This window comes from Embiotoca jacksoni, unplaced genomic scaffold (genome assembly GCF_022577435.1).
Source record: "Embiotoca jacksoni isolate LCO1_2020_lvr unplaced genomic scaffold, fEmbJac1.0.p SCAF_20, whole genome shotgun sequence".
In the NCBI taxonomy this organism is placed as follows: Eukaryota; Metazoa; Chordata; class Actinopteri; family Embiotocidae; genus Embiotoca; species Embiotoca jacksoni.
Genome location: NW_027185341.1, coordinates 11,194,217 through 11,217,364, shown reverse-complemented (window position 1 = coordinate 11,217,364; position 23,148 = coordinate 11,194,217). Strand labels below are relative to the sequence as shown.

The window sequence follows — 23,148 nt, the reverse complement described above, 5'->3', positions numbered from 1 at the left end:
GTTTATTGTTTGTTGTTTCTCTATGCTGTTCTATTTTTTCTCCCCCTCTCCCCAACCAGACGAGGCAGATGGCTGCCCACCTCTGAGTCTTGTTCTGTCCCATGTTTCTTCCTGTTAAAAGTTTGTTGCTTCCTGATGTTGCTGATGTGGGAATTGTTGAATTATTGTTTTTTTTCTCTGTAATTTTGAAAGGTTTCACCCTGACAAGGCTACAGTTGGCTCTTTGCGGTAGAGCGGGTTGTTCACTAATCACAGGGTTAGCTGTTCAGTCTCCGCCTCCTCTGGTCCACATGCTGAAGTGTCCACACTAAACCCCAAACACCAAGACGAGGACCTTGCCGGGCGGCTCTGTAGGTGTGTGAGTGGGTGTGAATGGGTGAATAGGAGACAAGTTAATGTAAAGTGCCCCTAGAATTGACACTATAGAAATAAAACTGAACTGGATTGACTTTAATGGAATTGCCACTCAGGTAAAACTAACGACGTATCATCAGCAAAACATATAAATAATTAAAACACTGATTAAGCAGCCAAGTGGCATGTTGAGTTATTAAATGTGAGAATATTGGGTTATTATGACAGATACATAAATGTACAGGCAGCATTTTCATGATGCATCGACTTAACATGCAACACTTGCCATTCTCTTGGTGGCTTAATCTAAAACACCGTATTGTTAGCATTGTATATGAAACATATCAATCAATGGTCTACTGTGGCTTGGATGGGGCGTGGGGAAATGTGAAATATTAATTTGTAGAATTCTCTAACTTGTAACAAAAAAAAGTACCACTGGTATGTACGTTTGGTTATCCACAACATCTACAAAACAACATAAGAGATCAAAACCCGCTGCTGTCATCAGGTTGCCTTTTCCTTGTTTCAACATTTATCAGTGCTACCATTTTCTGTTTTATTTTTTTGGACACATCTTTTGTCTTTTCATAGCCTTGACTTCCTGCTTTTGTGTTTTTCCGTCCACTGTGTTTACCTGCCACGCCCTGATTAGCTCCACTGTGTCTCGCCTTGTGTATACAGGTCTTTTTCACAAAAGGCATTTTTGCTGCATTCTAATGGGCTTGTTGTTACAACATGGTAAGTCATGTGGTCAGAATGCTTGGCGTTCAAGTGGTTAAGTCGTAAAGACACCTTTGCTTGGCAACGGCACCATAGACATAGACATAGCCAACAATTTAACAAGCTAACAGGCAGTAACATAATGCAGGAAATGCAAAGGCACAGAGGGGAAAAAATTAGGCCGTTGGGAAGATCAACAATTTCCTCAGACGTAGACTATTAACTAAATTATGGAGACAAACTCGACTTGACTGAAATTACAATATGTCAGCTCAACATCCAAAGACCAATGAGCTTCCATGGCCTCTGCCATTTCCGTAAATCTCAGCAAGCACATCACAACTCGGGAACTCGAAGCTTATAGAAAATGTTGAGTTCTGACGTTGTGAATACCACAACAGGGAGGCGTTCATATGGAGACTTCTCGTGTACGCTTGTGGACTTATTATAGGAGGAGAATCACAGTTGAAATACAAGTCATTAATGACGGCTCGATTCACCATCAACAGCTGCACAATAGCAGGACCCTGAAAATAGTTCCAATCACTTTTAATGTTCGTAGTTAAACCTGTGTTTTTTCTGACAAGCCAAAATGTCTGCTGTGAAAAAGGTCTGCCGTCTGCATGTTCTCTGTCCCCTGTGCCAGTTGGTTTTGTTCTCCTCGCTAAGCGTTGCCGCCTTTGTTCCCTGGTGATCGTCTTCCTGGTTTTTGATTCCCCTGTCTGCTCTCAGCCTGTTCGCCTGCCATGCTTATACTTATTGTGCCGAAATGTCATCAGTGAAGACTTTTGCTATAAAAAGCAATGAGTAGGTTCCAGGATTAAATTAAGGCAGACCATCTGATTCATCCTCCAGATAAAGATGCGTCATCGGATTGATTTTACAGCTTCTCCTCTCAAGATGAACCCAGACAGTGAGCTGGTATGTTAATAAATGAGTGAATCAGCTTGTGAATGAGTTGATCCTCTGCAGAAGAGAGAGCAGGTATCTGTGCTAACGCTAGGTTAGCAGGAAGGACAAAGAGCAGTTCTGTTCAAGCAGACAGATTCTGGAAATGTTAACTACATTTACTGAATGCAGTCAGTCTTTTGTATGACTGCAGAGCAGAGGGACGTATACTTTGTACATGAAAAAAGTAAACGGTGTCTTTTCCATTAATCTTAGCTGCAGACAGGAATGACATGAGTAACCCTGGTAACTGTAACAAGGCTCAGAAAATGCTCAGAAAAAAAAGAAGCATGGCACAAATGAAACTAAAATATGATCAAAACTAGCTTGAAATAATTACATTATTTTTGTTGACTAAAACTGACAAAGATGACTTGAATTTGACTAAAACAAATATATAATTTTGTCAAAAGACGAGGACTGAAAAAACATCAGGTGCAAAGTTAAGACTGTTTTACACCCTTGTAAACGAGTACAAAGAGACAGACACACTAACAAAGTGTGTCTGTCTCTTTGTGGATCACTTTGTACACATCTGTGACTAGGTGAAGGAAAGAGCGTGTGAGACAGATGATGTATGTTTGTGGTAGCGGCGAGCTGATGCTCTGCGTGACCCTACTTCTGCCCTCCTTACCAGGCGGTTGGCCAGGGAAATGGTGCGTGCCGTTGATTCTGCTTCCTGTTGGCACTTGAGCTTTTCTGCAGTGGCTTTCTCAAACTTGGCTGTCAGCTTGGCCAGGTTCTCATTAAGGAGCTGATAGGCCACACACACAAGCACACACACACACACACACACACACACACACACACACACACACACACACACAAGCACACACAAGCACACACACACACACACACACACACACACACACACACACACACACACAAACAGACAGAAAGAAATTGGCACTTGTTAAAATACAGTGTGGATATAAATAATCCTCAAAGACAGAGAACAAAGACAGCTAAAGGCTTTCTATGACAGAAACTTGTGAGTGTGTGAAAAGTTGGGTAAAACTTATCATTCCTTCCGCTATGGATTTATTTGGCATATGGAAGCAATTAGCACAAGGACAAACAGGATTAATCGGTGGAGAGGCACACAGGTTCAGTAGATTAGTTTGAGGATTGCTAATTCCCTTTGGCTCCAAACCCACTCCACTCAAGCGATCTGACTGAGGGCTGAGAAATGACAGCGAGAAGTCATGCTGGATCTTATTAACAGTCATCACTCTGCACTCTGCAGGTTTTGATGTAAGCAGCAGCAGCCGCAGCAGCGTCCCGAGCCCCGCACTCTGCTGGGGCTCTCTGCCGCTCTGATGTGCTGAATGTCAAACGCCACTGAGAAACAATTATTTACAGCTGCTTTTATCAATAGGGTTTTTAGGTTGATGGATTTGGCTTTAGATTAATGAGCAGCAAAAGCCTTTAAAAGCACTTACACCAGCTTTGTATTGATGAAATACTAGTGCTATATCATTACTGGAAGAGCTCATGTGTGAACTGTCACTCAAGCGTTGATAAAATAATTAATATCCTGAATTTTTTTATTCAGCTTTGAGCTGTTGGTTGTTTCTATTTTATTTCTGTAGCATCAAATTCTTATTATACTGAATATCTGCAGGGTTTGATAGAGTTGTTGATTCATTCTGATGTCTCACGATTCTTTCATAGGGAGGCGCTGAGACTTCTGGCTTTCACAAGTCATTTATCAACTCTCAGTGTGTTTGTATAAAAAAGTCAGCCCAGCAACAAAAGTTTTTTTTTGTGTATCGATGCATTTTGTTTCAAAAGAATGAACAGATAGAAAACAGAATTGTTTCTTCAAAGAACAGTAAGTCCTTCCCTAAATAAAATGATAATACATTTTTGAAAGAATATCCTCTGGATTGTCGATATTGAAATTGTGTTCTTTTGAAACAGATATTTCTCATACAGCAAATCAACTTTTCATGTCCTTCATCCTCAGTCCAATGCAGTGGCTTACATTGATCTTGCTCTTGATGGCAGTAAGCTTTTCCTGCGCAGCAGCCAGCTCTGCGTTGGCCTTGCTCAGAGCCTGACGCTTGGGCTCCACCTCGCAGTAAACCTCGTAGAACTTGACAATGTTTAAAACCCAGGAGCACAGACCCGCCGCTGCATTTGACTTGGAGGCCACCAGATCTGGCTGGAACTCTGGATCCTTGAGTGGAAAACACAAAAACAAAAACAAAACTGAATGTTAATGCTCCATCAGAATTCAGTTGGATTCAATTTGCACATAGGGCCTAGTGGGCTATGTCGCTCTACAAATCTACAAAACAATGTCGCTATAAATGCAATCAAAATGGAGTTACTATCAGAATATGGCCTCTTGATGTTTGTTCTGCGACATTAAAATACAAACTCCATTGAAAGCTATTAGCTATGCTAACTTAACGCTAGCTGGTACGATACTTCTACCTACCTGTATTCTATAACTAAGATAGTTTCAGGAGTTTGGTTTGCTACGACACATAACTAATGAAGCAATGAGCAGCTGTATCCAATAACTTCTAAGAGAAATAGAGTAGCTACACTACAAGCTAAAGTCTGACGAGGCTATTTCAGCCTCTATAACTTTCATAATGAGAGGGGTTTAATCTAACTTTAACAAACACAATTAAATGTAATATTATAAATATGAAATTATTACTTAGTTCATTAGTTGTTGCTAAAGAACTGCTGACATTTTGTTTGTGTCCTCTGAATTTCCCCAACACATTTCCTTTAGGTGCTGAACAGCAGTTACTGTGGCTACAAGTTACAAATAGAGCCCTGTTAGATACTAAAACATGTCACGATGACGATGAAGTTTGTTTAGATAGTTAATATTGGCCACCAAGTGAGAAGGTAGTGCCTACCAAGAGTTATGTTTTTATGAAACACAATTTATCAAGTATTTTTGCAAAATTACTATTAGATACATCTTTTACAAGACATGAAAAAACATTTCATAGTCGGAGGAAAATGAAACTGTGAGGTGTACATGGTGAACTTAGACTTAATTTAGTTTTTTTTCTGCTGCATTGACGTACCTCGTGTCGCTCCATTGAACTTCATCATCAGAGGGGCTGTTAAATTTGTAACGCTTGATTTACTAGTTGATTTTCTCAGGTTGTCATTTGGGTGCTTAGCAGCATTAATGTGCCACTGTCATTGTAATCACACTCCTCCTAAATTTATGACTTCTTAGATGAACTTCCCGAGCAGCAGAAATTGCACACTGTGCGCTGTTAAAGTTGACTTCAATGAGCGAGGGCTAATTGAAACACTCACCCGTAGGTATGGCTGAATGGCCTTCAAGCAAGCCTCTGGAATATTTTCTTTGTTGAAGTTTATCAGAGAGTCCAGGAACGCGTCAACTTTGGCCATCATCACCTTCGCAGCCTTCCAGCTGCGATCCTTCGGGACTTTGCCACCGGGTACCATCAGGACCATGACTGCTGCTGTAACGTTGGTCACCGCTGCCACTGGAGAGCCAAAAGACTTCAGCTCCGTCAAGTTGTTCTAAAGCATGGTAGACAGGGAATAACGGTGGAAAAACGAAAGCCATGATTTAATTGAGTTTGAACAACCGTACAACTCTGTGGTCTTCTGTGGGGAAAAAGAGTGAAAAAGGAAAGGATTAGGATAAAGGAAGAAATACCTGTGCTGACTTTGAGAAGACAACAGAGAATTCTAATTAGGGCATCTTTAGAGAGCTCTAAGCAGTGATTGAACTGTCTGTTCTGCTTGTTTGAACAGAGAGCACCTTTTAAACACAGAGGGTGTTTTTCAAAAATCCCCCAGGCTGCTCATAAACCTACAGAGGATGTAAGGATGAAGTAAAATGCCTGCAGAACATAAAGAAGACATTATTTTAGCAAAGATCCCACTAAATCCTGTGATTCAATAATCTTTTATACAGTTCAAGGGCTGTGTGGACATAACTTATTCCACTGAAGCTGGTAAAACCAAACCAAACAAAGGAAAAAAGAACACAACCCCTCTTATCAAAGAAAAAAATACTATAGAAAAGTATGATGGAGAAAATCAATGAGGCGCAGCGGGGATTAAAAGACTAACTGACCTTATTGAGAGTGTTAAGGGCATCCTGAGCAGCTAGGAGAGCTGGTTCGGCCTTGGCTAAGTCCTCTTCACAGTCTCTCTGTTTACCGCTGACCACCACAGCAATGGCTGCTACCTTTTGTTCTTCCTCATCAGCCACCGCCCTCTCCTTGGACACCTTCTCAGTTTCTATCCCAACGACCTGAGGAGAGCACGCAGGATTTTTAATAGTGCAAGTTCAGTCCCTGGCTTAGAAAGACAGCATGGATGGACTGAAAAAAATAACCCTCTAAACAAGCTGTAGTGTTCAGTTTGTTTTATGGTACTGGAAATCAGCAAGAGGGCAACATCAAAAGCTTTTAAACACAGAACAAAGAATGCTCAGAAAAGCATTGTACAGCATGTTGATGTTTCCCCCACTGACAGATCGCACATCAATCTATAACAGAAGATGAAAAAGAACAGAGGTTGAAGCTCAGCTTCCTCTGAATTTCTCACACAGTCGTTAGAAGTTTCTACTCCCAACTTCAGTAACAATGATGCTTCTGGATGGACAAGCAGCTACTTTTTCAAATGTCAATTTTCATTTCTTTTGGCACCGCAACAGAGATGTTCAATGGAGAAATCTTAATCTAAAAACCAGGGTAACTAAAATCAAAACAATGTGCCTGGCTATACACTATTTGAGATACGAGTTAAGTAAAAAAAAAATATAATATATCTTGTCATAAAATAAAATATAATATAATATAATATAGAGTGTTTTCTTGCCTGGATCAGCTTGTCAGCGTCTTCGTTCTTCTGCTTGAGTTCCACTTCTTGAGCAGCCAGCTTGGCCTTGAGGTCATCCACCTATCAGAGGATGAGACAGAGGAGACCAGGAGGTCAGGAGGATGTGACTGGCTGATGTTGCTGCCAGGGCAAAAGATCTGGATGAATGAACAGTAGATCATATTCAGTGGGCCAATATGAAAGAGCTTCTCCAAATGACATGTTCTGTTCATCAGTCTATTCTTTAGACTTAAGGTCCCTGATGACGTTTTCTCATGGGCAAATTGCAGTAGTGAAAAAGCACAGTTTAAGAGTACCAAAAATATACAAAACATTTGCACTCTAAAAATAGTATGTATTTTTATAAATGCTTTACTATTTTTAGTAGTTGTAGTAGTAGCTGCAGTGTTTTCACTCATGTTCATATCAACTCTTTCATTGACTTTGCTGGCTGCTACATTTTAAAGCACATTACAAATGTCCACAAGTGGAATAGCGTCAAAATGGGGACGTCAATGAGGTAAATATGCCAGTTTCATTTGTCACATTTGGCAATCTCAGTTGTTTGTTACCATATTTCTTACGTTGAATACCTTACATATCGACAATTCCACTTTCTGCAGATGTCGTCACTACTGTCACCACAGCTAAAAAAACCCACACACAACCTTATGGAAATAAGCATGTTTGCTTCATTTTCCTGACGTACCAGACGGTATGCCCAGCTTTGAGCCCTGAGTTCAACATTATGGAGATGGAATTAGTCAGGGATTACATGAGGAGACAGAAGACAGGGAGAAACACTAAATCCACAGAAGAAGTGTGGCAAGTTCTCCATGATGCTTGGAACAACCTACCAGTGAGAACTGGTGCCATTTTAAAAGCAAAAGTTGCTCACACCAAATTTTGATTTGATTTAGGATTGTTTTTCTTTACTGCACTTTGTACTTATGTAACTGTTTAAGAAGGAATATTAATGACACTATTTTTGAAAGCATCCTCACTTTACTTTTAGTGCATAACAGACTGCACTATTTTGAGTGCATAGGTGCCTTCACACTGTCAAGTACAGAAACATGCACTGCACTACAAGTACCCTTATGCTGCACTCAAAACGTCCAAAAAATGAGTGTGAAACGCCGGGCACTTAAAGCGATGCCATTTTGGCTATGTAGAGGACGGGGCGGGACGAGCGACGTGCTGAATTTTCAAATTAAGGCGTCTAAGGAAGCTGCAGCTGTTGCGAAAACACCACAGCAGTGTTTATTTTTCATTAAGTACCAGCATACTGCTGCTGGACAGAAGCCATCAGCGTGTTTATTGAGTGTGTTAAACAGAGGACACTAAAGCATGTTCATTTCTGGGTAAAATAATTAAAGCTGCAGATATGTTGGCGGGTGATGTGTTCACATGCTGCGGTTCTTTCTGGTCAATGCAGAACAGCAGCGTGCAATGTGTTTGTTTTGTTAGTGTTGTTTGTTAGTGAACTAAGGGAAGTGTGTTATTTGGAACACAGCATAAGTCTCAAGAGCTGTGAGATATTGAATAATGACAAAAGCACTACAGGAAGTCACTGCTCACTGCTGCTGTTTGGCAAGCGACAGCTCAAGTGCCACAGGTTAACGATGTGAACATGACACAAGCATGTAACTCTGTAAAATCACAAATTCATTTTTGCATTGATGAAAAATCACACGTACATACATCTAAGCCAAAGATGCCTAATATGTGGTTGGTCCGAGCCAACATTGTTCCAAATGACATACTTCTCTTAGTACACGGACACATAGTGTTCTTGTACGTGAGGAGTCTTACTTGTGCAGTGCAGGAACTTCGTCAGAGTAGTGTTGTTTCAAATCACACACTACCCTTCTGCACTGACCGGAAATAACCTCAGCATATGAACACATCACCTGTCAAAATATCTGCAGCTTTAATTATTTTACCTAGAAAGGATCCTGTTTTCATGGCCTCATGAACAGCTGAGGGCATGAACAGCTGTTCAGGAACAGCTGCAGCTCCCTCTGCAGCCTTAATTTGAAAATTCTTTGAGTCGGTGGCCCTGCCCCTTCCTCAACAGAGCCAAGATGGCAACTGTTTAGGGTGAAAAGTGTCCAGAATTTTACACTTATTTTTTGGACCAGTTTTGAGTGCATCATCCTGGTACTTGTAGTGCATTGCATGTTTCTGTATTTGACAGCGTGAACGCACTCAAAATAGTAAACGTTAGTACGTGGGTACGCCATTTGGAACACAGCAATGGACTCTACAAGACACAAGATTTGTTCCTTGTTTTAATTGCTCAGCTTTAGAGCTGTTGGTGTATTTCAGAACTTTAGCTCGAGCCACGTTAGCATTGTTTCTACATTTTATTCTAAGCTACAGTAACTACACCCCAACACCACCAATGTGAGGCTGATATCTGAAATAAATTAAAAGTATTGAATTGTTACTTTAAGTGAAACATGAATACACACAAACAACAACGGTTCCGCAGTCCACATATGACAGACGGAATAAAATTAGAGATGCATTAATATGAGGGTAGTAGTCAATAGAGCATATGGGTGGGCTGCTGACAATAATCTATTTTTGTCTCATTAAATGGTACAAGTTGCAATCAGTGTGTATATCATGTATAATGAATTTGTCGCTATCATCTAATTGAATTTCTCAGCCACTTTTAAAGCACTGATCATTTGTTTGTGTTGTTTGTATCATCACTGGATCTTATTAGGAGTACAATCGCTGATCGATCTCAATGGCCAGCTAATTGAAACCTAAACACCTCCTCAATTCTTCAATGGAATAAATAGGATTCTGTTACTTAGGGAAGTCCAACAAATAGGCTTCACAAAAAGGCCTAAACCTTTGCAGATAACATTGTGTGCCCCGCAGGATTGTGCCATGGACCATGCATGTGACCTTTAATCCAGTACTAAGAAAAAATCGTAGCCTGTCCAAGCAGATAAAGGGGCTGAAAAAGATGAATGGCATGCATATCTGGGGAAAAAAAATAAAAGCTTTAGGATCAAAGCTGCTATCAGCACACACACACACACACACACACACACACACACACACACACACATACGCACACTCAAATTCATAGACCAAGGACGGTCGTAAAGATAAATTAAAGCTGTTACAAACTCCTCATAACTCCCCAACAAACAGGGCTCCGTATTACCGTCCGACTCCATCAAAACGTTGCACTGGGGAAATAAAAACAGACTGTTTTTCATGCTTGTCTTCCAGCTAATTAACAAACAGGAAATCATGCCACAGGGAAGACGGTCCTTTCGGGTTGCGACGATTCCGTGCAAAAGATTTGGTCGAACATTAGACGAGCACCAACATTAGACGAGCACCAAGGGAGCTATCAACATGATGAATAGGCAGGGGGGAAGAAAGGAGGGGGGTGGAGGGATGGGGGGACGGGGGGCGACAAACTAATTGGTGGTAGACAAGGGTGATATTCAATACATCTGAGCTGCTCCTGTGTTTATGTACTGTTGATGGAAAAGCAAGCAGAAGAAAAAAAAAACATTTCATTTTTACTCCTGACAGTCATTATGAGACAACCCACTCTCACTCCCTGCAGCTGGAAATGTAAATTAGAACAACTGTTTCTTAAGGCGAGATAAGATTTGATACCAAAGCAAGAGACTATAGCCATTCATCCACATGTGTGATGGCTTATGGTCTCAAAGCACATGTTTAAATTCAACAGAGTTTGGGATTTAAGTGTTTGGCTTTTCATTGCCGCTGTGACTAAGTATAGCTTCAGTCAGGCAACAAAGAGACATCTGGTTTGTTTTTGCATTGGAGGGAGGGGTGTGTATATGTGTGTGTGGGTGGGGTGGAGGGGGGGGGGGTCTATTGTTTCCTGTTATTACTTTTTAAGGGAAACCCTTTGCATTTTTTTCCAATGCAAAGAGCTGTCAGAAGGAGGCAGATATTGGTTTGGAGTGATTACGTCTAATAACTCCACACTAAATATATTAGGAACCTTGTTACTGCTGTTACTATTATTACTATGAATATCATTTTTCTATCATGACTAATACTTTTACTTTTCATGTGTAGTGGTTTGAACTATTACTACTTTTATGACTATAAGTATTATGCTATAAGGCAGGTTCAGACTAAACAATTTTTTTTTTAAATCTGATGAGATATATTCTTGCTGTGACTTTACCGAGAGACATGACGGACTACATGGTGGCACCAAACCAATTGTAAGGCGTTTACAGACCACAGGAACTATTTCACAATTCTAAGAACAGTGACAGGGAGTTCCCCATTTTTTTGTGTCCGCAGCCTTTGACTTTCCTACAACTTTTGTAGCTCCCAACCCTGGCTGGGTACTTTCCCAGTAAATGTACAGTGATTGTTTAAACAGAGGGCGACTGCCATGTTTAAAACACCTTGTAAAAAGTAAGCTGGGTAAACTACAGCGACAAACAAAGTCATTTAAAACAGCAGTGGAAAGAGTTTCAAATGGAGGCACACGATACTGAGGAAAATGGATGGACAACAAAGTCCATGCTTTATTAAGCCGATACACCTCGGAGGAAATGTAGCGGGACTTCAATTGACGAAGAGAAATGTCAAAAGTTGCTCCGTTTATGTCCTGCTACTCAGCGGTGTGATGCTGTTTGTTGAAGTAGCAGAGGTTGTTGTGGATTATTCATCTAACGTGTGATCATTATTCATTGACTTCAGTCACAGCCCTTTTCTGCAAATGTTTCACGATGAAAGCCTTTTTATGAGGTTTTTCTTTTTAATAAAGCACTGTAGGTTTAATTGTTGAGTTTGTATTGACGCTTAATGCACTAACTGACAGCGCAAATGGTAGCGGATAAGGAGGCTTCATGTTTCTTTAAGTGAATCAAGCACCACATCTTAAATGTAATTGAGAAATTTTACCATTTCATTTGTTTTTATTGACTCTCTTCAATGGCATATACTTCTTCACCCTCGTAAAATATATAAATGAATTTAAAAAAAAAACAGACAACTTTATTTCCTAACTTGAAGAAAAAAAGTAGTGAAGCGGCCCTCCGTTGTGTTCCAGCAGCATTACACCAACTGTGCTACATCATTTCAGAATTCCTATTGGTGGTGTGAATGCAAACTGTAAAAGGCCTTAGATCCAATTTAGTTCTGGGAGGGTAGTTCCCCTTAATAAAGTCCTTAGAACTATTTGGTCCGAAAATGCCTATAGCTCGCTGTCTTTTAAGAACCTCTGTTCCAGAGACTGACCACCAGAAACAAGAACGTACAAAGCTTTGAATGACACTAGCTGTCAAGTGTTTGGAAAAGCCTCAACAAAAACAAGAAAAAGGAAATCAACTGTGTGACCACTGTGTGGGTTGTACCAAGAGGACAGTGTGGGTTGTAGTTGTGTGAAGAGCGTTCTTTTCTCCTATTGGCCGACATCACAGACCACTCTGTGAAAGTGGAGACAAGGTCAAAAAAATTCTCACAGGCTGGTTTGTTTTTTGGGATGTCATCCTATTGCTTTAGTACAACTACTGTTATTACTACAGTTCCTACATCTGCTACTGCTGTCCTACTATTAGTACTAAAACTACAGCTATTATTTATATTGTGACTACTTTTACAATTTTGACTACTTGTATTAGTACAAGTAGTCAACTTCTCAGTGCAGTATACTTCTACTAGTACTGCACTTACAGCAAATATTGATATTGCTGCTACACATACAGTAGATATCACTACTCACAAATGAGCAGCCAAAGGTAGGACACTACCTCCACAAAACTGAAGAGGAAAAAAAACATGGAACTAATGTGTCCTCTGGGGAGGAGATGACTCATACACTTATACAGCATCTCTTACAGTCCCTCCAACACACACACACACACACACACACACACACGCACACACACACACACACACACACACACACACACACGCGCGCACACACACACACAAACACACAAACACACAGATCCCTTGCTTTAACCCTCCTGGTCCTTGTTTATCATGACCACAGCAGCCCCTGGTGAGCCGCAGCTTCTGTAGCCCAGAATGTTAAATAACAGTACTTTATAATAGGGCAGCGATCTGTGTGGCTGCACTAACACACACAGGGTGCGCTAATGGTGGCTTGCCTCTGTAAAGGGTTTGCTTTCTAATTAGAAATCTTCTCAATTACCATACACCCCATATATAAATATATATGTATGTGCGTGAGTGTGTGTGTGTGGTTGCCTTACATTAAATGGGCGACAGCAAACAAAAACACAGGACACTCCGTCTTTCAACACTGACGTCACTGCTTTGTAAGGGGTGTTTATGCATCTGTGATTTTGTGCGGGTGGAAATGTGTGGGCTTGTTTATGCAAAGCAGTGGAGATGCATGGTATGTAAGAGTGAGATTGTATGTGTGTGTGTCTTTTGCATTCACCCTCACAGTGTAGTAGACCCACTATAATTAGGGCTGCTTCTCACACTCTTTGTGTTGCATTATTCATACGGCTCTCTTCTGCAAAGGTGTAGAGATGGTAAACATTTGAACAAATGGATCCAGGTGTAGATATTAGACAGGGAAACATTAAATGATGCAAATAAACATTGCACATAACAAATGAAAACAAAAATCAGCCCTGTATTTGATCTGCTTTATGTATAGTTTAGTCATGGTAACTGGCTGTGTATGGCATACAAAAGGTATGGACCTGGTGGACAGTAGCAGTCGACCAATAAAACTACCACTTGTACAACTAATTCTATTACACTTCATTACAAGTATTACTACAACTGATACTACCATTATTACTACAACTATCACTTCTACCAATACTATTACACTTCATTATAAGTATTACTACAACTGATACTACCATTATTACTACAACTATCACTTCTACCAATACTATTACACTTCATTAGAAGTATTACTACAAGTGTTAATACCATTATTACTACAACTACCACTCCTTTTACTAATAATACTATTGTACTTTATTACAACAGCTGCTACAACAGCTACTGCCATTATTACATCAACTACCACTCCTTCTATTACTAATACTACTGTAGCCACTACTACTACTTCTACTACTACTACTACTACTACTTCTACTACTGCCTTTAGTGCCACCCCCTTTGCTACTATCACTAATATAACTAATACAACTACTGCGACGACATGATCATGATTGAATGACAACTGATTCTATTACTGTTATTACTAATATTACTCCAGCTAACTCTGCCACCTCTATTGTTATTGCTCAATAGACGGAGCTGGAGGCTTGGTGAGGTTGTGACTACCTGCAGGCCAACTCAGTGCACTGTTGTATCTGGCGAGCTCACTGTTGCCAGGCCAGCCTGTTGCTAGTCAGTCCGGATGGCTCTCAAAGTTTCTCTGTATATTCTCTCAACAGTTCTGTTTACCTCCTCTTTGTATTTTGTTCACCATTGTCCAACATTTTACAATAGAAAGTTATGTTATTAAAAAAAAACAAAAAAAACCTCTTTGAGCCAACAACCCTGCTAATGGGCCATTTGTACAGTTTATTCAAAATAAATATTTGTACCATTAACTGTTGTTTCATAACTGTCTGTAAACTATTGCTCTTTCGTGGGGCAGTTTATACACTGAGACAGCTTCCTCCATTGTAGACTTCCTGACTCTTAAAGGTCAGCACCGTCATGGTGGCTTGCTATTGGTCCACGGGGAAAATTTGCATCGCAATATCTACAAGAATTGAACAAAACCCAGAACAATAACGTATTAATTTCACCTCATCCACAAAATCCTATAATTCTATTGGAACAGTTTGCCAAAATTCGGACTACTCTAAATGTTGGTGTAATCGGATTTTAATGCTTCGACGAGCACTGTGATTACAACTGTTATTCAAACCACTACCACTATCATTGCTTTTACTACTTCTACCATAGACCTTTTTCACAGTAGACATTTTGACTTGTCATTGTAGATAAAGCACAGATGTATTAATAATGGCTTAGTTCCATTAAATGTCCCAGAAACAGAATGACAGTGAATGAACAAGAACACAAGCAGGACTTCCCCTTAGTGGAATGCAGCCATCATTAATACACCTGTAATTTCCCTACAATGACAAGTCCAAATGTCTGCAGTAAAAAACGTCTATTAGTACAACAACCATAACAAGAAACTGTAAAAGTAACTGCACACAAATAAAGAATAAAATACATATTTAGAGGGAGAGAAATTAAAAAAAAAAAAAAAAAAAAAAAAAAAAAAAGGATAAAACAGCCAAATAAATCATACGAAGCTCTGAGAACAAAAAACTGATAAAAGATAATTCTCAAATCGGAACACAGAGTCTGGTGGTAACGGCTCTGTATTATGCAAACAACATATTTATCAGTCAGTCAGGACAAAGCTTCTCTTCTAGAGATTCTGCAGACTGAATACTAAATGGAAGATTGTTAAAACCAGAAGGGCAGCACAAAAAAAATAAAAAAAATAAATGATTCCCTGACTTTAACCTGGACTCTGGGAGAGGTAGAAAGCCTAACTCAGCAGATCTTACATGCCTTTTGAGCAGTAGCTAGTTGATTGAGGAAATCTGGTGCCTGGTTATGTTAAGTCTAATATGTAATTAGAAAGATTTTTGACAAGGATTGTCAAAGAAACTCACAAGTGCAAAGACACTAAGATCAGGGTGATGTGGGAGCATCTGGTCTTTGTCATTATCCTGACAGCAGGATTCTGCACAAACTGAAGCTGAGCTACAGCTACAGTATGAAGGCAGCAAAACGAGGCTTTGAAACAGAAGAGGATCATAAAGCATGTAGGATGTTCCTATTATTGTTGAGAGTTAATCATTCTATGCATGGAAACATTACAGCAGTTCATAAATTATATTATACAAATTCTTTATTCCAAATAATCTGTCAACTATTAGATAAACAGCTGACACTTCAAAAACGTTACTGCTGCAGTGATTCTCAGCTTCAGTCTTTGCCTCGGGTGAATGCCATTCATTCGCAACAAACACAGGTAGAACTGAATTAAAAGCAAACTTTAGTTCTTTTTCAACTTTGGTTGCACACTAGTGTTATAAGAACAGCATAAAGTTAGTTATTGTTGTTTTTTTTGCCCACTGATCTGGCCTGATTATCAACTCTGTCAGCAGTAAACAAGTAAACAGTTTATGACAGCAATAAACCCTTCAGCATCCAATCACTGCAATTAGTGTCAAAAATGGCACTCCTGCTATGAGTCATAACTCAATCAAATATAAACTCAGACAAACATGATACTTAGATACTTAGATTTAGCAGGACTGATATTTTTAATGGATATAATTAACTGCAAAGTCCATGAACTTGAGAAACACCGTGATTTTAATAGATAATATTAATAGATCGATCGGTAGACAGACAGACAGGCAGGCAGGCAGGCAGGCAGGCAGGCAGGCAGGCAGGCAGATAGATAGATAGACAGATAGATAGATAGATAGATAGATAGATAGATAGATAGATAGATAGATAGATAGATAGATAGATAGATAGATAGATAGATAGATAGATAGATAGATAGATAGATAGATAGATAGATAGATAGATAGATAGATAGATAGATGCTGAGGTAACATTTTAATTCTAACAATGACTGAATAAGCCTTGTGATGAGATTTATTTGTGAACTATTGGTTCTTAAGTCAAGAACAAGCTTTTTCCATGGCAATCTGTCTCTGTTGATGGAGATTGTGAAATATGAACATCAACCCAGAACCGCTACTAAAGGAAGCATGTGGAGACAGGATAGTTCATACATATCAAAGAAAAGATACCGTGTTGTTTTGGGCATTGAAACTAAAATGGGGGATGTTTTGTATAAAACCTGGGGAAAAGACATGTGAAAGATTGTTGGCATTTTTTTTGGCAAAGAATAATACAAAACTCTGGTTTGAAAAATAATTTGTGTTTGACATGAAAAAAGCTTAATAGTTGAATTCATGCAAATGTTTTTCATTCCAAAAGTTTAACTACTGGATACGGGATGTCTCCCAGAATACTGAAAAACGGAGTGTTTGTACAATGGAGACTTCAAGTTTCCACATCGCACTTTTGTAAGTTGCTCCTTAAGAGTCTTTGTTATGATGTCACAAATCCTGCCCCAGGTTCACACTCATAAAAAACTTTCCACTGTCAGCACATGAATTTGAAAACAGTCTGTTAGTGCCAAACTGAGGTGCAATGAAGGTCAAACATGCAAGACATGTTATTGACCAGAACATATTTGAGAGTAAAGAGGGACTTTAAGGTGCGTACCTGAGCAGATGTGCTGTTAAGCTTCTGCAGGCCGTTCTCCAGCCGTTCCATCTTGGTGGCGAGGTCTTTGCTCTTCTGGCCCAGCAGACTGCGGTACAGTTTGATCTGCTCCAGGAAAGACTTGGGGGTGGTGTAGTTGTAGCGTCGCTCTACGGCCAGGTACTCCCTGGATGTTTGATTGACACTCATGTGGACGTAAGCCATGAACTTACTGACCGACTCCTTCACTTGGGGCTGCAAGAATTACAAGTCACACAAGTGATTATTTGACATTAAAAGCAGATGACTGTGCAGATTTAGCAGGAGAGAAATATTTCCTGAGGCGTGGGCTCGGAATGTAATTTTTCAGGGCCTCCAGTCTGCTTTTGAAATTAGTATCACATTCACGGTGTCACGGTGGCTGACATTAGAAATTATATTTTCAGAGAGTGAACATTATTTTTGTGGGTACCTTCATCCCTGTGTGTGTATGTAAAGGTATGAAGTGCTCTCACTTCGATATTCTCCACCTCCTGGAGGAACCTAAAGCTGACAGACTCCAGTGCTTCCTGTGGCCACTCGTGGAACCAGTCGATCGCGGTGCAGTTGACCACCGCGGGGAACTTCCTGCTGCGAACTCTCAGTTTACTGCCCACTGGAGAGAAACACAGAGCCACCTGCAACACAGACAGACGCGCACACCAAGGTCGAGCAGAATTGAGTATAAAATCAGATACGGCAGATCATAGTCATTTTCTTTTCTCTTTGAGTGAGACTGCAGTCACAGTCAGACTGAGGAAAGAAAATCAGGGAACTCCAGCTCTGATTAGCACTCCTTCATGGTCAAGAGGGGGAATGAAGAACCGCAAATTAATTATCTGCAGCTACATCATTAAGCAAATAAAGCCACCAGCAAGCATGTGAGTTGAAGGAGTGTGTTGAGCTGTGGGCTACGTCAGACTGATTCTCACTGTTGGAGACTAACAGCTGGCTTGTTGAGAAGCTCAGCCAGATGCTCAACCATTAGACTGAAGAAACAAACACGCAGAAGGCACACCCAAAGACTCTTCAGATCATAATCAACTCTGGAGAAGGAAAAAAGCTGCACACTTATCTCACACATTGTGACATTTCATTTACACACTGAAGATTAAACTACATTTAATGTAAAATATATAAGCAACAAATCTGTGGCTCCTATGCAGGGCCAGCTTAACCTACTCGTGAGCTCCGGGGCTTCTTTCTTTCCCCTATCTGAGGATTAGACTACACAAGCATTCATTAAAGCATATTTTACCCACCACTCTAACCTGGAAAATTATATAGATCTATTTTTCACACTTATCTTCCCTGTGGTTCTTTAAATCAAATTTATTTTGGAAAATAAATATCATATCAACTGAAACAATAAGATTTGATTTTAATTCCCAGAGTACACGGAACATGGCTTTGACACATTTAGGCCCATCCAGCTTTGGGTTCTGTGGTGATGTGTACACAAAGATGGTTTTTCACTGTTAAAACAGCAGATATAAAGTAATCTATAGTTTGAGTGCTGGTGCCCACCAGGTACACCTTTGCACTTTTCTATATTTCTGATATATTCACTGTATATACACTAAACACCTATATATACAGATATTCAATCAGTAATGGCTTTGTCTTTGTGCAGCACAATTATCCATCCATCCATTATCCAAACCCGCTTTATCCTGAACAGGGTCACAGGGGTGCTGGAGCCTATCGCAGCTCACTTCAGGCGAAGGCAGAGTAGACCCTGGACAGGTCGCCAGTCCATCACAGGGCCAACACATAGACAGACAGAAACAAAGACCATTCACGCTCTCATTCACATATAGTGCAATTTTTCAGAATCATCATACATGTCTTTTGGACGAACCCAGAATCTTCTTGCAAACCACTCCACCACTGTGCCGCCCGGCAATATAACTAGTTTTACTGTTTATGTCAAATCTCCTCAGAAGTCTGTGAAGGAGCATAGAGACTATGATTTTCCTTTCATTAATACAGAAAACTATTCCAGAAATACAAATGCAAACTAAACATAACGTAGTATGCAGCATGCAGTAATTGATAGGGGTAAAGTGCCGTAGTTTCTGAACAGCTCTAATTCTTAAAATTATTTCACTGGATATTTGACCTAGTGAAAATGATGAGCTATCAATAGAGTACATTCATAGAAAAATAGCAAAGATTGCTGAAATGTACTCACCCTAACAACTCGTGAATATTTGCTGCTTCAATAATATGTAATTACAAAATAAACAGAATATAAATTTGGGAAATTTGAATGGCCATTTTTTTTTTTTTACTGTTTCCTACTATCTTGTAGAGTAAAATATTAAGTGATTAAGCAGGTACAGAACCAGTAATACAAATATTCAAATGATAATTTGAACTTTTACAGGCTGTGATGAAGCTGCAATGCAAATAGAACAGGATGCAGCCACAGCATACAGATGCAGCACATTTCGGCCCTGGAGCAAGAAAGGGTCACTACACAATAAAGAGCAAGCCCTGAGGCCCCTTCCTCATATTACCCCTCATACCACACTCTCAGGTCAGAAAACAATGAACCCAAAGCATTTTCTGCACCAAGTTATATCAATAATAAAATAAATAATGTGGTTAAATTTTGGCCCAGGTTGTAAAATGAGACTCAACGTAGTGTTACATGCAGACACACACTTAACAAATTCCATGCAGATTTTATGAATGAGATATGTGGACATTTGGGAGAAAGTTCCCTTTCCATCCAGACAGACAATTTTGAGACAGAAACCGAAATGGTTAGAAATCCACTCTTTATAAGCCTGTGTCCATGAGACCGTCTTCCTTATTTATCCACTCTCCAACCCACGGAGGCTGCGAGTGAGATGGGGGCTGAGGATGCGGGGCACACTGTAATAATAGCAGGATAAGCAAACCCTCTGGAATCTCTCCTTCCCCGGGGGGGAACGAAGCGGCAGCGCGTTGGCGAAATTATCTGCAACAAAACGGCGGCTTTTCTGCTCATGCCGATGATTTATAACGACGTCCACCGCCTCCCAGTGTAATCAAGTTCATCTGAAAATGTCAGGAAAGAAAGTTGCCCAGGGAGAGGCGTATCATAAAGCCAGATGTTTATCCAGGTAGGAGAGTTTTTTTGTATTTTGGAATAGTAAATTAGAGTGTGAGACTGCAAGCTATTGCTATATTATGAGAGGATGCAGTTCAAATACTGACGCAGCTCTGTGAGAAAGATTAATGGCAAACTATCCCCCGAAGAGAGCCACTGAGAGCAACTTTCTTCTGGATGATTGCCAGCAAAATTACAGCAACAAAGAACATGCAGCTCTTTGTCCGGTGCTTGCATGACTTCCTGATTGCTTCACCTTGAGCTGCCTGCGAACGCGGTCGATGAAGAACTTCCAGCAGTTTTCCCTCGTATCCATCAATCCCGAGCCGCGGACCTCTGGCCTCACGCTGCCAATGATGTTCTCCACCTCGTCATCTGGGAACAGGTCAGGAATCTCCCCTTGAATTAATAAAATTAATCACATTACTGCTCGGTAGACTACCAAGTTTGCAGGCAGGTGTCAATGTGTGTGTGTTTTTTTTTTTCTGTTAGTGAGCTAAACTTGCACGAGAACTCTGGAGAACTTTGTTATCTCGTTAGGATCTGAACTGACACTCAGGACTGAGACTCTGGTATCAAATGTGGGTGTGTTAATAGAGGGGGTGGCAGCAGGAGTTCATGCAGAGGACTTATGCTGATGCAAATATCTACTTCAAGTCACAGCCTCACAGATGCAAAGTTGAGCAGACCAAGGAAAGTACATGTTAATGTACAGCACCTTAAGATTATTAGTATCTTGCCTGATCTAAATTCAGATGTTTGAGCTGAAGTGCTCATTTTGTTTGACCTAATGTTTCCTGAATGCTCCTCTGGGTTGGCCTAGTTCTTCTCTGGTGTAATCTCTGAACCAAACTAGCAGATATTCAGATCATTCTGTCATGTTGTCAAGATGACAGCATGAGAGCTGGGTGGGAAGAGTAAACAATGTTTTTTTATCAGTGAGCACAACACCTGGAAAGATTGTAGCGAAGTGAAGCAATTCAGGAGTGAGCAACCAGGCTAACTGTAACCGGGCAGGCATTAGGGAGCCTTAGCGGTGTTTCAACTGTTTCAACCCCACAGGCTGATATCACAGCCTGTGGGGCCAGCAGGATCACGTGTCAGTGTGGGCACAAGGCTTACCTGCCGGCTATGTTTTTATTTCTTATTTTGTGCCAATTTCTCTGTTGAATTATATATGCTGTTATACTGGCATAATTTGTTTTATCTAATGTGTGACGAAGGCTTGTGCTACTCCCTGCAGCTTCAGAGTAATTTACATTATGTGGCATGGACATATTATAACTTGACAGTTAGAACTATATCACCTCGGGTGCTTTATCCTTTTAGGTTACAAAAGATGAGGGCATTCTGGGAAATTGAAATTGGGAAGGGAAGAAATCACAGTTATATCACTCCTCAGAAGATACATCTAATAAGTGCGAGGGTGAGAAAACAAGAGGGACTAATTGATGATCTTTTGCACAAATGTTACGGAGTTAACACCCCCATAAAACCCTGATTAGCACATTACAGTGTGTTGGGGAAGAAGCTAGAATTTCCCAGCATGCCCTGAGATAATGCGATTGTGTTTCAGTGCACTGTTCTAAACCACCACAGATGTTTTGTGTCAAACAGTATGGGTGTTATTAGTTCTCAGACTAATTCTCCTGAGTTTCTAGAGTTGTACAGTTTGTTGTTGTGAAATGAAGCACTTTGAACCATGAGTGAAGTTAGTTAATTATTCATCCATGTTATATCTCAGATATGAACAACATCTAATTTCCATTCACAGTAACATGTGGTGGAGACTGACACCAGTTCAAATATGTGACTTGCCATCTTGAGTTTTAAATAGAGTGTAAAGCCCCATATTCACTCTTGAAAAGGGCCCCTAGATGCCTAACACAGAGGGTGTTTACAGGGACCGTTTCTCATGTTTGTCCCTGTCTCATGAAAGGGATCTTCATTTTTTTTTTTTTTATTTAATTTTATTGTACTCTATTAATCCCCGAGGGGAAATTCTTTCGCTACAGCAGCATCCCGAGGGGGAGCTGCTGCAACAGGCTGCCACGACCGCGGCGCCAACCAACCTGAGGTGCATGTTTTTGGGTGATGGGAGGAAGCCGGAGAACCCGGAGAGAACCCACGCAAGCACAGGGAGAACATGCAAACTCCGCACAGAAAGGCCCAGGACAGGATTCGAACCCGGAACCTTCTTGCTGTGAGGCGACAATGCTAACCACTGCACCACTGTGCCGCCCCTCATGCTACAGGACATAACATTATAGTTCCTAGGTAATTGGTCAGCACAAGTGTGAACAAAAAAAATTACTTTAACACTTCATTTTACAATTGTTGTTTCAGAATTGCATACTATACTCTTATTGTGAGTTTTGAGTTTGCAGTTTTCAAAGTTAATGATAGATTTGGAATATTACAAAGCAGCCCACAACAACTTGACTGTGTTTCCTGGAGTCTATAATGATGCTACTACTGGCTGGATTTCACCATCAGCAGCTTTTTTATTTATATAATGTAACACCTAATGGTCACATCTAATCCTCTCTTCAGATGATATATTTTTATTCCACCCCTGCGCATCCTGGGCCACCTCCAGACACCTTCCCCATGAACACAGTGATTGGTGGTGAAATTGGCTGGGATTCAAGGGGCACCAGCTAAAATCTAGCCTGGAGCGCTGAATTGGTCAGGGCTGTCTCTACAGCAGTACATCCACACTAAAGAAATTGTAAAATGGAGAATATTTCAAAATTCTAACATGCATAAATGATCGTTCTTCACTGTTGATTTTTGAGTGTAGCGTTGTTGATATATAAAGTGATATTAATTTCATTTACACTAAATGCCACATTATT

General features: G+C 40.3%; 1 protein-coding gene across 1 annotated transcript in view; it reads right to left on the bottom strand.

The window, feature by feature from the left end:
- The window catches only part of dnah9 (dynein, axonemal, heavy chain 9), a 157,027-nt gene that overhangs the window by 43,739 nt on the left and 90,140 nt on the right, over nucleotides 1-23,148 (bottom strand). The window contains exons 52-59 of the mRNA XM_069156240.1: nucleotides 20,547-20,689; nucleotides 17,667-17,828; nucleotides 17,173-17,406; nucleotides 6,865-6,945; nucleotides 6,116-6,295; nucleotides 5,323-5,553; nucleotides 4,013-4,207; nucleotides 2,660-2,779 (exon numbers count right to left, since the gene is read on the bottom strand). Coding sequence (XP_069012341.1) covers nucleotides 2,660-2,779; nucleotides 4,013-4,207; nucleotides 5,323-5,553; nucleotides 6,116-6,295; nucleotides 6,865-6,945; nucleotides 17,173-17,406; nucleotides 17,667-17,828; nucleotides 20,547-20,689 — 1,346 coding nt within the window. The remainder of the gene's footprint in view (nucleotides 1-2,659; nucleotides 2,780-4,012; nucleotides 4,208-5,322; nucleotides 5,554-6,115; nucleotides 6,296-6,864; nucleotides 6,946-17,172; nucleotides 17,407-17,666; nucleotides 17,829-20,546; nucleotides 20,690-23,148) is intronic.